We start from the raw sequence: 12,842 nt of genomic DNA, 5'->3' as shown, positions 1-12,842 counted from the left end.
TGAGCATTTCCTTTCCTCACGCCACTGGCTCTGCTTTCTAACCCACAAGAACCCAAGCGGGGAACAAGAAACTGCCAACACCAGCTCCCCTGACCCCCTGAAAACGGGGGGCCCCGTGCTGATGTTTGGGTTGGATTTTCATAATGAAGACAAAAGCATAAAGCTAAACATTACCTTTTAAGAAGGGAAATTAAAACAGCAAGAAAGGCCAGGCACTGGAGGCTCACGCCTGTCTGTCATCCTAGCTACTCGGGAGGGTGAGATCTGAGGATCACGGTTCAAAGTCAAAGGAGTCTCCCGAGACTCCTTTCCATTTAAATTTCAATTTTTATCGTAAAGGTGATGTACAGAGGGGTTACAGTTACCTAAGTCAGGTACTGAGTACATTGCCTTACTGAACAGTGCCACCTCTCCCTCATTTTCTCCCCGGTTTTCCCCTCTCTCCCTCATGAGACTCTAACCAAAAAAAAAAAAAAAAAAAAAAGCTGGAAGTAGATCTGCGACTCAAGTGACAGAGCGCCAAGCTGAGGGACAGCACCCCGGCCCTGGACTGGCACCCCCAGAAAGCAATCATAGCCAGGGAGAGGGAAAGGATATAGTCGGGAGGCTAAGGAAAACTTAAGGAATTCTTTTCATCCAGAAGTGATAGTTCCTCCCCCTTGCTTCTGAAAACCTTTTTATTCACTCGCAGTCCCCGACGTGAACGAATATGCTTAGAAAAGCACAAACTGCAGAATATCGATAAAACCTTGCTTTTTTTTTTCCTCTTCCCAAGAGGGGAACTATATCATTCATTTTCTACTTTTCTTTTTGATTGCCAATGTGTTACTTGGGGTGGTTCCAGGGCTACTCATCTTCCGTGAAATTCAGGAAGCCGCCCTTCCCCCTTCCTTCCTCCGCCCCTTCCTGCGTCAGGTAGGCTCTGCAGAGCATCACGTAGGCCCTGGCTTCTTTTCTCTGGACCTCCCCTTAGACTCTGCTCTCTTGCACTCTTCTTCTGTCCTCCATCTCTCTCATTCCTAATCTCCAGCAATTCCAGGTGCTCCAAAGGAAACAACGGAAAATGAAGAAATAGCCTGGTGAGAGACACGTGTGTGTCCAAAGAGAAAGATACGGATTAGCACATCCCAACCTTACCCAAGGGGCTAGTTGTTATAAACCCACGTGCACACACTGGCCTTCACTAAAGGGAGGGGAAGGAAGGAAGAGGAGGGGAAGGGAGGGGAGAAGGAGAGAGGGAGGAAGGAAGGGAGGGAGGGAGGGAGGGAGGGAGGGAGGAAGGAAGGGAGGGAGGGAGGGAGGGAGGGAGGGAGGGAGGGAGGGAGGAGGGAGGGAGGGAGGAAGGAAGGAAGGAAGGAAGGAAGGAAGGAAGGAAGGAAGGAAGGAAGGAAGGAAGGAAGGACAAACAATATCATTTTCCTTTCAACTGGCAGAGTAGAAACCCATGCAGGGGAGAAGACTAAGGCACAAAGCCCAAGAATGCCAAGTCGTCACAGCATCCTGGTAAGACGGTCACAAAACGCATTTCCTCACCCGAGCCTTCCTTTCTGAAGATACTAATTTGATTTCTGAGCCCGGGCCCCTGGCGGGAGGAGCTCCTGTCGCGGCCCTGGGTGGCCCGCCCGCCGCGGGGAAGGGAAGGCGCCCGGGAGGTGGGCCTCGGACCTGCGCGCCTGACCCTTTTAACTGCTCTAAGTAGCTGCCTGTTTTCTCCTCTGGTGTCTTCTCTCCCTCCTGCTGCGATGACTGTTGTTTCTGTTCTGCAAGGACATGTCATTTCGCTTACCACTTGCCCTCCCCGCTCTTAATTGGCCTGCAGTAAAAATACAAATTGCACGACTGTACTTTGTTATTAGCCATTTGATGGGCCAAAAAATGCCTCATAAGTACTGCCTGGAGGGCATTCATCAGCCCCACTGACTGTCGTAAACACCCACATTTATATCCTGACTCCTGCAGGAGGCCGGGGTGACCACGATGGCCGCCCCCCCCCCCAGGAGAGCATGTAGCCAGCCCTGGCCTTGACATCCACGCTGGCACAAAGGGGTGGTATGGCGTCCTGCCTGCAGGAGCCAGGGCCGTAGCCCAGATCTCCCCATTACCCGAGAGCTTTCGCGCCCGTCTCTCCTTCCCTCTTCCTCTCTAGGGTGCCGACAGAATCTTCACGCAGCAGCTAAGCCTCGCAGTCCTTCGGGTCTTGTGCCCTGGTAAGAAGCAGACCCCTGGGAAACTGGGGTAGCAGAGAGGATGATGGGAGAGAGAGGCTCCCCCGAGAGGCGCTCAGGGAGACCTTGGGGTCGGGTCTGTCCTCCCGGGCCTGACCTCTGCACGCCCGCCTCTGTGTCCATAGGGAAGAGCTCGGTGAGGATGTGCCAACGGTGAGGTGGCCACTACGAGTTCATCTCACCAAGTTCTTTTCTTCAGGTAAAAGCTCCCCATCAACTGTCCACTATCAGCTACCTCAGAATTCACACCGATGTGCGTCGTGAAACATCAAAAGGGAGAGAACAGGCAAAGACTTTTTGAACAGATGAATTATAAAAAGCAAACCGGGAGAACAAATTAACTAACGATGGCCAATCTCTACCTTAGTTATTCATTCGTTAACATACAAGGATCACCTGTCTACCAGCATGCCAGAAACTTCTGGGCTTATTGGTATATGCCCAAAACCAGGTGTCGAATACCACGAGACCCCATTTCATCCATAATTTATCTGTTGAAGGCATTATCTGTCATTCTGTGCAGGGTTCTGTTACCTCTGCCATGTGTCACTTCCTCAATGTTTCTATTTTCTGTTCCTACATGCTCATGAGTTCCAAGCTTTTGTGGTCATAACAATTTCTAGGAAGGCAGTTCCAGCTCCAGCAGAAGGTTTTATCTACAGACTACAAAGCAGCAGTCATTAGAGCAGAGGAACTTCCACCATGGCCCTTGCTTTCTGATGTTTCTCTGCCCGTCAAAGCACACAGATCTCCAGTAGATGTCTCCATCTCTTGCCTTCAAGATCCTTCCAGATTCCTGGGTCTATGCTCAACACACGGGAAGTTTCATGCCCTGTTCCTCTTACGGAAAGCATATCTTCAGTGTGGTCTGGGAGCTAAACTCAGGAACACAAACAGTCAAACCCACAATAAGAGAGAAGGAGCAGTAAGCAAGAATAAAGCCAATCAAGGTAAGAAACAGTATGCTGATTAAAAATTAAAAAAATAGCTGGGCACTATGGTTCAAGCCTGCAATCACGGGAGGTGGAAATGGAGGGATCATGGTTCCAGGCCAGACATAAAAGATACTTGGCACAGTGGTGGGTGCCTGTCATCCAGCGAAAATGGGAGGCACAGGTAGGAGGGAGGGACACAGTCCGAGCTGGCCTGAGGATAAAGCAAGACTCCATCTTGAAAGCAGCCAACACAAAAAGGGGCTGGCAGAGTACCCCAAATGATAAAGCAAGGTCACAGCCCTGAGTTCAAACCCCAGGATTATCATTTTTAAAAAATCAGGGCTGGAAATATGGCCTAGTGGCAAAAATGTTTGCCTCGTATACATGAAGCCCTGGGTTCGATTCCCCAGCACCACATAGACCGAAAACGGCCAGAAGTGGCGCTGTGGCTCAAGAGGTAGAGTGCTAGCCTTGAGCAAAAAGAAGCCAGGAACAGTGCTCAGGCCCTGAGTCCAAGGCCCAGGACTGGCCAAATAAATAAATAAAATCAAAGAGAGGGCTTCATGAGACAAAGATGGGAATGAAAATATGGAGAACCAAGAGCGAGTCAGAAGAAAACAGCAATGGCAGAAATGGACAGCCACGCACTGGACAGTGTAGCTGGTCAAGCCCTTGCGGACACAGAATACACAACAGGTATTAGGTCGCTTCCTGGTCTACTGTTACTCATTTTTCTACCTGAGGCATAGGAAACAACATTCCTAAGTGCCACGCACAAGGTGGACGCTGTCGAGTAAGAACCTTGGTGAAACGCACACCATTGACGCTTATCCAGGGAGAAGGGAGAGAAGTTGAGTGGACAGCAAGCTAAGGGAATAAGATTTGAGCTCTGGCTCGGAAGTGACCCTCCGATCATCTCTCACCTCTCCATCCACCATCCCCACCGGAGCAAGACGTAGGGACCAGACACGGCGTCTTTCCTGACCACAAAGCACTGTGTAAAGCATCTTTGTTTTCCCGGACACTCAGCCTTCACCCTTCCCTCACCCACGATTGTGATCCTTAGTCTAGAGCAGTCCACAGCTTGATCTGGGGTCAGGAACACATCTAAAGTCTCGTATGAATTCAAGACGAATTCACTTCAGTAACAGCATACCCCTGCCCAAACACCACGGGTACGATTTGCTCCGCCTGTTCCGTTTATTGGCTTCAACAGCCCTCAAAGAACAGGTAGCTGTTTTCCACTTGTGAGAAGCTTCGCGGGCAAGGCAAGCACCCCCACGCACGCAGTGCTACACAACATTAGCCGAGCTTTTCCCATTTCCAAACAGGAAATGGCCAGACGAAGCCAGGAGAGGGTGCTGGACTTGGTCGTCTTCTTGTGTTCTAAGTCCAACGGAAGCGGCTTTCGAGGAGGCTGTACCCCCCACGGGCCGCCTCTTTTTCTGTTGTGTGTCGCCTGGGATTTTCTTTTTTTCCCCTCGACCTGATTTCCTAATCACTTTGCTTAGCAGGCACCATATGCGGAAGTCTGGGGGTTCCATTCCACAGCGGCGCCCGCAAATAGAGATGTTCTTCTGTTTCACATACAGCAACTGTCTAATTCCTGCCTCTAAATAGTCTAGGGTAATCACCTCACTGAATACCCTCACAGCAGCGAATTCTACAGCCTAACTCAATGACACGCTAGGGAAAAAAAAAAACAACACATATCTTTGTGTGAAATTGTGTCTCTAAGTTAGACCAGTAGTGGGAGAGGAAATTGGCGTTAGCATCCCCCTCTTTCCCCCAATAAATCTCACGGTAGTTAACAGTCTCTGGAGAGAAAAAAAAAAAAAAGAGGCCCGTGGCGTCCCTGCGTCCGTGAAGCTAGGCCGCTGTGTGTGTCTCCCCAAGCAGAAGCTGGCCCTGGAAGACATCGACGGAGAAGCTCACACCGCCGGCGATCGATCACGTCGCTCTCCCGTGACAGGTCGTGCCCAGGCAAAGCGTATTACAAATGCAGTTTGAAATCTCGAGAAGGAATGGGGGACAAAAATAATAACAACGGCTTTATGGAGCCATACTCAGGAAATGATTTGAACCCATCCCAATTCTGAAGTTCCATTCTAGACAGCAAGCAGCTAAACAGCCCATTTTTCTGGGGGAGCTGCCCTTCGCGGGAAGGCGGGCCGGAGCCATCTGCTGCTTTAGCGTGATGCTTTTCAGCCTTGTTTTTCTGGGCCAGCTATGAAATTGCACTAATCACGGAAACAGACTGTTGGGCCAGGAAGCCGTGCACGCCAGCGACAAGTGAATCTAAGCCCATGTGTATTCGAGCTGCAAGCTCGGTTTGCAATCTATGGGCAAGTGGCTTTGTATTTATTGGTCTGGACCAAGTGCAGGTCCTATAGGGGAAATATGACAGATTTCCCACTGCCTGACAGCCAAGTTTAATTGTGCTTTGGGTCTGAAATAGCCAAAGACAAAAGTGTAATGTGGAGAGACTTCACTCCGGGGCCATACGGAGGATTAGGTGCGGCACTGCGGCCGGTGTACGCGTTGGCTTTAATAACTTATGAGCACCACACCCCGGCGGTGAAGGCGAGAGAGCTGAGGTTTCATGCAAATTGGAATTAATAGACCATCTGATCCTGCCCGAATGCGGATGCTCCGCTTAGAGAGGGCCTTTTATAGACGTGATTGGGGGGGGAGTTAAAAGATGTGTCAGATAGTATTGATTCATCTGGACCATGAAACTTCCAAGCCAAAAGTCAAACACTTCCCACACTGGCTGTCACTAAAATTATATGCAATGCTTCTGGGAAGGACTAATGTCTTAGAAGTCAAAATGCATCCCCTAATACCTTCCTGACTAGTTGTGAAGTCCAACTGTGCCTGTGAGAATAGCCAGAAGAGTCTGTAACGATCTGTGATTTCTGTTTCTCTCTCTCTCTCTCTCATATATATATAGTGCTCTGTGAGTTCTCCGTCTCTGCTCTTTCTCTCTCACGCACACTTAAACACACACACACACACACACACACACATCATCATCATTTTAAAAAACCACACATCCTTCATTAGATGCCCTTCTGTGACTCTAGGCCGCCAGCAATAAACCTATCTCCGAAGCACGCCGCCTCTCGACTGAGTAGAAGTGTGCTCTTGCACGCGCACGTGCCCTCGCACTCACTCGCCCTCTTTCCTGAGTGGGGTCACGAGCCGCCCCCCTTGTCCCGCGGGAGACCCTCAGCCTTCACCCACTTGCTCGTGGGCAGCCACCACGTCGCAACCGCATCGTTTCCACCACGTCACCTCCTTCTGGACCCGTCCGTGCTCCTGGGACCCGAGCCTGAGCTCAGGGCCACCAGCCCGGCTCCTCCCTCCGTGCTCCCGGGACCCGAGCCTGAGCTCAGGGCCACCAGCCCGGCTCCTCCCTCCGTGCTCCCGGGACCCGAGCCTGAGCTCAGGGCCACCAGCCCGGCTCCTCCCTCCGTGCTCCCGGGACCCGAGCCTGAGCTCAGGGCCACCAGCCCGGCTCCTCCCTCCGTGCTCCTGGGACCCGAGCCTGAGCTCAGGGCCACCAGCCCGGCTCCTCCCTCCCCGGGGGACCCGCGGGCGCCTGGGTGAGCAGTTTGGGGCTCCCGTGCCGGATCTCATCGACTGTTCCGTTTCCTGTCGCTGCACACTAAGTCATGACACACCGAGGACCTTCACGCAACCCCCACGGAAACACACTCACTCGCGTCCGTCAGGAGTTGGAAGTGGGGGGCGTGAGGCGAAAGCCGGGGCGCCGGGAGGGCAGCCGCGCCCAGGGGCTCCGGCCGAGGCGCTGACGCCCACCTTCCGCCTTGGCTTCCGGAGGCTGCCGGCATTCTTTGGCTTGTAGCCTCCTTCCTCTGTCCTCAACGCCAGCAGTGCAGCCAGCTTTAAATGATCTAGTCCTCTCTCTCTCCTCTGTCTCCTTCCTGTCCTGTCCTTTGAGGGTTCTGCCCACTCATTTGTGAAGACCCCGTGCTGACAAGGTTCCTTCTGCCACACAAGGTGACAGAGCCACAGGTCCCAAAAATTAGAACACAATTACCTTTGGAGGCATCTGGCTACACAGCCCCATGATGGAGTGAAGCCCGACTTCAACAGACTGTCCTCAGTGAGAGCACAGAAACTCAAGGGCTAGTCATGATGATGTGACATTCTTTTCCCTGCAGAGCGAGTGCTCTCAACACATCAGTTTTCAGTATTGCTATGTTGACCTAGCAACCTATCGGTTTTCAAAGTAATGATTGCTGCCCTCATCTCTGGGATTACTGCAAACTCCACGGAAGCAAATTTGAAATTCTTCTGCTAATGCTCCTTTCCACAGGTTTCAAAGATGCATTTTGGAGTTTTACTCTGTTGGACACCCAATTTACATCGTTGTGGGGAGTTGCTAAGCAGTTTATCTTCTATCAGTTTTAATGATCAAAATCAAATGCCGATGGAACTCTTACCCCGTTAGCAATGTACTATTCTGCACTGCCTGGAGGCTTGGTAAAAATGGGTCATATTGGAAATAGAGATGTGGCTCAAGTGGTAGAGGTCGGCCTTGAGCAAAAAACAGAACAAAGAGCAAAGTGAGAGCATGATTTATTTTTGAGGCCCTGAGTTCAAACCCTACTACCAGCACTGAAATAGGAAGGGAGTGATTGATTGATACCTAGCCTTAAAGCTCTATAAACTGAGTCAGGCTTTGGGAACCAAAAAAAAAAAAAAATTAATAAAACACAAGACCTGAAACCAGCCTGCCTATGCAGGAGTATCTTCCAGAAGGTTCAAAACATCAGAGTGAATAAGTAAGACAGGCCTCTCCACAAACAGACTCATGAATCTAAATCATCCTAAAAGAAGACCTGGGCATTGTGTGGATTCAAAATTAATTTGTTTTATTATTTCCTCTTGCTGCAGTGCCACAAACTGACTCTTTTTTCCCCAGTCTCTGAAAGAAGCAGGGTTGGTGGTAGCTGTCGCCATGAACATTCAATGAATGATTCATTCTCGTTCAAGAGGAACCCATGGGAAATGTTGCCAATAACTTGGTTTATTTCTTATCTTCAGTTCTCAGCAGACAACATATTTGTCTATATTTTTACAAAGAGTCATAAATTTTTCAGTTAGTGTGCAAATAACAACACGATGTGATTTCCATTTGGTCTCAGTCCTCGGGGCTTTGAGAGAGGAGAAGAAAACCTCTATCGCCTTGATCAACATCAGTGGAAGGGCTGTGATTTCCGCAGCCTGCTGAGACGCGGTAGAGGAAGGGCAATGTGCACCACAGTAAACCTTCAGATGCTTCATCAAAGCGGCGGGGAGCCGGGAGCCAGGTGAGCCGGGCTGACTCTGCCCTCTTCAAGGCTGGAGCAGGGGACTGCCGCCTTCACCAGTGGAAGAGACTTCTATCGGGGCCTCTCTCTCTCTCTCTCTCTCTCTCTCTCTCTCTCTCTCTCTCTCTCTCTCTCTCTCTCTATCTCTTCCAATTGCAGACATGTTACCGAAGTAACTTGTATATAAAAGTGAGCAGATTCTTTCAGGACTGTTTTATGAGGTTTAATTAAACTCCTTCAGAAAGCTGGAAGACGGTAGTTCATGCCTGTAATCCTAGCTACTCCAGAGGTTGTGATCTAGGACTGAGGTTCAAAGCCGTCCATGAGACTTGTCGCCCCAATTAACTACCAAAAGAGCCAGAAATGGAGTTGTGGCTCAAAGTGGAGGATGCTAGCCTTGAGCACAAAAGCTTAGCGACAGTGCTCAGGCCCTGAGTTCAAGTCCCAGGAATCCCCCCCCCACACACACACACATACACACATACACACAAATCCCAGTAACAAGTCCCCAGCCCAGCAGATGCCATTTCCCAGCCTCCCCGAAGGCCCCCGTGCCAAGGAGCTGGTGGGCGCCGATCCTCTGGGCTCCTTACCGCAGGGACAGAGCGACAGCCACGCTTACTACGCCCTGGGCCCCAACTAACTAGACACAAATTTACCTCCAATATGGCTACCTCAACAGTCCACAGAGAGATGCACCTGAACCACGGCACGCTGAGAGCCGGCGCCCATCCATCCAGACAGCCAGAAAACGCCCTAGGTCTCTCCCGAGAATGAGACGGGCCCCCCTTCGTTGGGACCCTTCGGTAGGGTTCCTGCACCATGCTTGAACAAGACTCCATCAAGAGCGTTTGGAGTCCGGCTTTACTGCTGGGGGTCGATGAGTGGGGGCTCCTTCCCCTCCTTGGTCCATATTGGGGCACACCCACTGCCCCCACACACACACACAAAGGCTCCTCTCTGCCCCGCAACCTGCCCCAAGGCCTTTATCTGATCCGTGAAGAGACTAGCGTGGGCTCATGCCACCTAAGGGCAAACGCCCCTGCCTTTCCCCACCGCTCCAAGGCTGAGGACGCCTTCTTCTGCCGCCCTAAAATCCCGCTCTGCACCCCACCCGGCTCACCCATCAAACCCTCTCCCAGCATCTCATCCTTCAGTATTTTCCCTTCTCAGATGAAGAAAAGCACTCACTGGGAGGCACGCTTTGAAGCAATAAACAGCTCCCTTCTTTGTGGAAAAATAGGCAATTTTCAAGTAACCTTTGGAAGCGTCTAAATAACCCACACATATTTATGGCTGAGTGACTCTGCGGATTGCAGAAACTTTCAGCCTGTGTTTGCAAAGATTTCCATTAACATCTTTGAGCAACCTCTCATCTCATTTTAAAACAAATGGCTCGCTCACCAGAAGACAAGCTGGCTCGTTGGTTGTGGGGTTTCTGGGTGTGTGTTTTTTCTTTTTTTCCTCCCTTAGCTTGGCAGAGATTTGATGCGTGCATAAAACACTCGTGGAAACTTAGATGTTGAATCTTCACCTAGAAGCCCCTGGGGCTGGGGTCACCTTTCCCCCACTGCAAAAGAACCTCCATTTCCCCTCGCCCGTACCCCATCCTGCGTGGGGGGGGTCGCTCCCCACAGGAAAGGGGAGAGGCCCCGACATCCCCCGCCCCCACGCTGCGGCAGGAACACGCTTCCTACACGAGCTGTTCTCGGGATAAAATGCTACACGCTATATTTATCTCCCGCTAATCCATTTCTCCCTCCTCTCCCAGATTAAGGAATTCATGACTGCGGCAGCTGCTGTCCTCAGCACATTAATTACTATAAATTGGCTCTGCCTCTGAAGAAAAATTTAAAGAAGAAGAAAGGAAAAATCCACCCCCCCCCCCCCCGGCCACGGCGAGGAGAAGGCGGCATGCAAGGCATTCGGTGTCTCCCCCAAGTCCTCTATCGGCGGGGCACCGAGTGCAAGTCCCTCTCCACGCCCAGCTCAGGCGCTGAGCCCCCAGCCACAAGCACAGGGCAAGACAGGGGCAAGACAGGGGCAAGAGAGGGGCAAGAGAGGGGCAAGAGAGGGGCAAGAGAGGGGCAGATGTGGTGCGTGGGGAGGGGACTCGAGGAAGGGGGGCCTCTTCCTCTCTCCGTGGTGTTACCATCTCAGTGAGTGAACAGGTTTCTCTGCGCTACAGGACCCAAAGCAAAAGTCCACGCAGCCAGTCAGTCAAACCTCCCAACCCGCCAGCCCCGGTCGCCACCTCCTCGTCGCAAGTGTTTGCCTCCGGCGATGGAGCACTGGCCAACGTGCTATCCACCCACGCCTCGGCAGCCCTGAGCCCCAGCCCCACGCCGCCTCCGCTGGCAACGGCCGCGCCGCCCTCGTTCTTCTAGGGGACCCACGTCGCGGTCCTGGGTTCTCGCGCACCCCGAGGGCAGAGCTCGTGCGGGTGGAACCATCCTCTTGCTGCTCCTGCCCTCCAAGACCTTCCGCCCTCCCCTCCGTTCCCACTTGGCCCGCTAGAGTCTCTGGCCTCCGGCTCCCATGCCCCCCGTAAAGCCACGCCCTCTAATGCCACCCTGGTTCAACCCCCAAAGCGCCAGCGAGACGCAGCTACGACTGAGCCTATCCCAAGCTGCACGCCCGGGACTCCTCCTCAGCTCTGTGGTCACCCGTCCCTGCCCCTCTCAAATGACCCGCGGCGGTGGCAGCTCCCGCCCAGTGCCAGGACTCCATCATCTCCCTCTGCTGCCGCGGGCCCTTCCCCTGGGCTTCCTGTGCTCACCCCCCCCCCAAGAACCAGCCATCCTCCTAAGTAAATCATACTTAACTCCCCTACTTAAGCTCCCAGGATATCTCCCCTGCACACAGAATAAACTCCCGGGTCCTTAACGAGGTTTACTGAGCCCTTCACCGTCTCTCTCCCTCGGACCTCATCGCGTGAGCTCTCGTTAGCCGCGGCGCTCCACTCTCTCCTCGTTTCTCCAGAGGGGAGCGGTTGCGCTCCCCACCAGTCCTTTGCCTACTACGCCGTCGCCCAATTCCTTTCGAGAGAGACTCGGGGCGAGGAGAGGGAGCCCCGCGGCTTCCTAAGAATGAGGGCATAAAAGGCATCACCAATTAATGCCCTTCTCTCCATCAGCCCCTTAGAGACCCCAAGTCACAAGGTCACTGCCCCTGTCTGCATACCACCCCGCTTTCTTTCCTCCCATTCGGTTTAGCCCGCCAGGCCAGGCCCGTCTGCCCAGCGTCCCCTGAGTCAAGGTCGCCTCTCACCTCTGGACCAGGGGCTCACAGAGTTAGGGCCTCAAATTCTTCTTTGTATTTATTTATTTTCTCGCCAGGCCTGGGGCTTGAACTCAGGGCCTGAGCACTGTGCCTGGCTTCCTTGTGCTCAAGGCTAGCACTCTGCCACCTGAGCCACAGCGCCCCTTCTGGCTTTTTCTGTTCACGCGGGGCTAGGCAAGGGCTCTACCGCGTAAGGGCAAGTTCCTGAAGAAGGAGCTCATCCTTGCTCGAGGACAAGGCCCACGTGTTGAAGACGTGGTCTCGGGGCATGCTGCCAGGAGAGCGGCCTCTTTACGAGGCGGGGCTTACGGAGAAGCCTTTAGGTCATCGGGGGTGTGGCCTGGAAGAGGACCGAGGAACCCTGGCCCCTTCTGCTTTCTCTCTTTGTTCCCTTACGCATGACGGAAGAGAGCTTGGTCCACCAAGTATCCCGGTCATTTTGTGCTGATTTAACCACCGGTCCCAAGCAATGGGCCCTCCCAAACTGCGAGTCACAGTCAACCTCTCTATGCAAGAGGTTTGGGGTTTTGGTTTTGGTTTGTGTTGGGTGTGTGTGTGTGTGTGTGTGTGTGTGTGTGTGTGTGTGTGTGTGTGTGTGTGTGTGTGCTGTTGTGGGGCTTGAACTCAGGGCCTGGGCACTGTCCCTGAACTTTCATGCTCAAGGTTAGTACTCTACCACTAGAGATCCGCAGCTCCACCTCAGGCTTTGGGGAGTGTTAGTTGGAGATAAGAGTGTCAGAGACTTTCCTGCCCAGGCTGGTCTCAACCCATGATTCTCAGATCTCAGCCTCTGGAGTCACTAGGATTGCGGGTATAAACCACGGGGGCCATGCTAAGCTTTGTCTCTGAAAAGCTGAGTGTCCTGGGCATGTTGTTAGGGTGATGGGGCGCTGACCACGCTATGAGGCGCTGTGCCACGTTTACCTTGTGTTCTGCAGGCCTGGGGGGGGGAGGAGGGAAGGGAAGGGATCTTCATGAGGCCTGGTCCGCTGTACACAACAAGTGTCAGGGCATGGAGCCCGGCTCGTTCACTGACAGTGACAACCACCGGCACGGCC

General features: G+C 52.7%; 1 protein-coding gene across 1 annotated transcript; it reads left to right on the top strand.

The window, feature by feature from the left end:
* The first annotated feature begins 1,479 nt into the window (after window positions 1–1,479).
* On the top strand, window positions 1,480–10,889 carry LOC125341506 (extensin-like). The gene is made up of 5 exons (XM_048333557.1): window positions 1,480–1,503; window positions 2,147–2,207; window positions 2,351–2,378; window positions 6,247–6,768; window positions 10,691–10,889. The coding sequence occupies exons 1-5, from the start codon at window positions 1,480–1,482 to the stop codon at window positions 10,887–10,889; spliced, it is 834 nt and encodes a 277-aa protein (XP_048189514.1).
* The last annotated feature ends 1,953 nt before the right edge of the window (window positions 10,890–12,842 follow it).

The sequence above is a fragment of the Perognathus longimembris genome, chromosome 24, assembly GCF_023159225.1.
Source record: "Perognathus longimembris pacificus isolate PPM17 chromosome 24, ASM2315922v1, whole genome shotgun sequence".
Lineage (NCBI taxonomy): Eukaryota > Metazoa > Chordata > Mammalia > Rodentia > Heteromyidae > Perognathus > Perognathus longimembris.
This window is presented reverse-complemented; position numbering and strand designations above follow the sequence as displayed.

What these genes read in the sequence shown, in the direction of transcription:
- LOC125341506 (XM_048333557.1), top strand. Translation starts at nt 1,480, where the DNA reads ATGCCAAGTCGTCACAGCATCCTG. An exon ending in CAAGTCGTCACAGCATCCTG is followed by an intron (nt 1,504 to 2,146) that starts GTAAGACGGTCA and finishes CTTCCTCTCTAG; the next exon opens with GGTGCCGACAGAATCTTCAC. An exon ending in CCTTCGGGTCTTGTGCCCTG is followed by an intron (nt 2,208 to 2,350) that starts GTAAGAAGCAGA and finishes CTGTGTCCATAG; the next exon opens with GGAAGAGCTCGGTGAGGATG.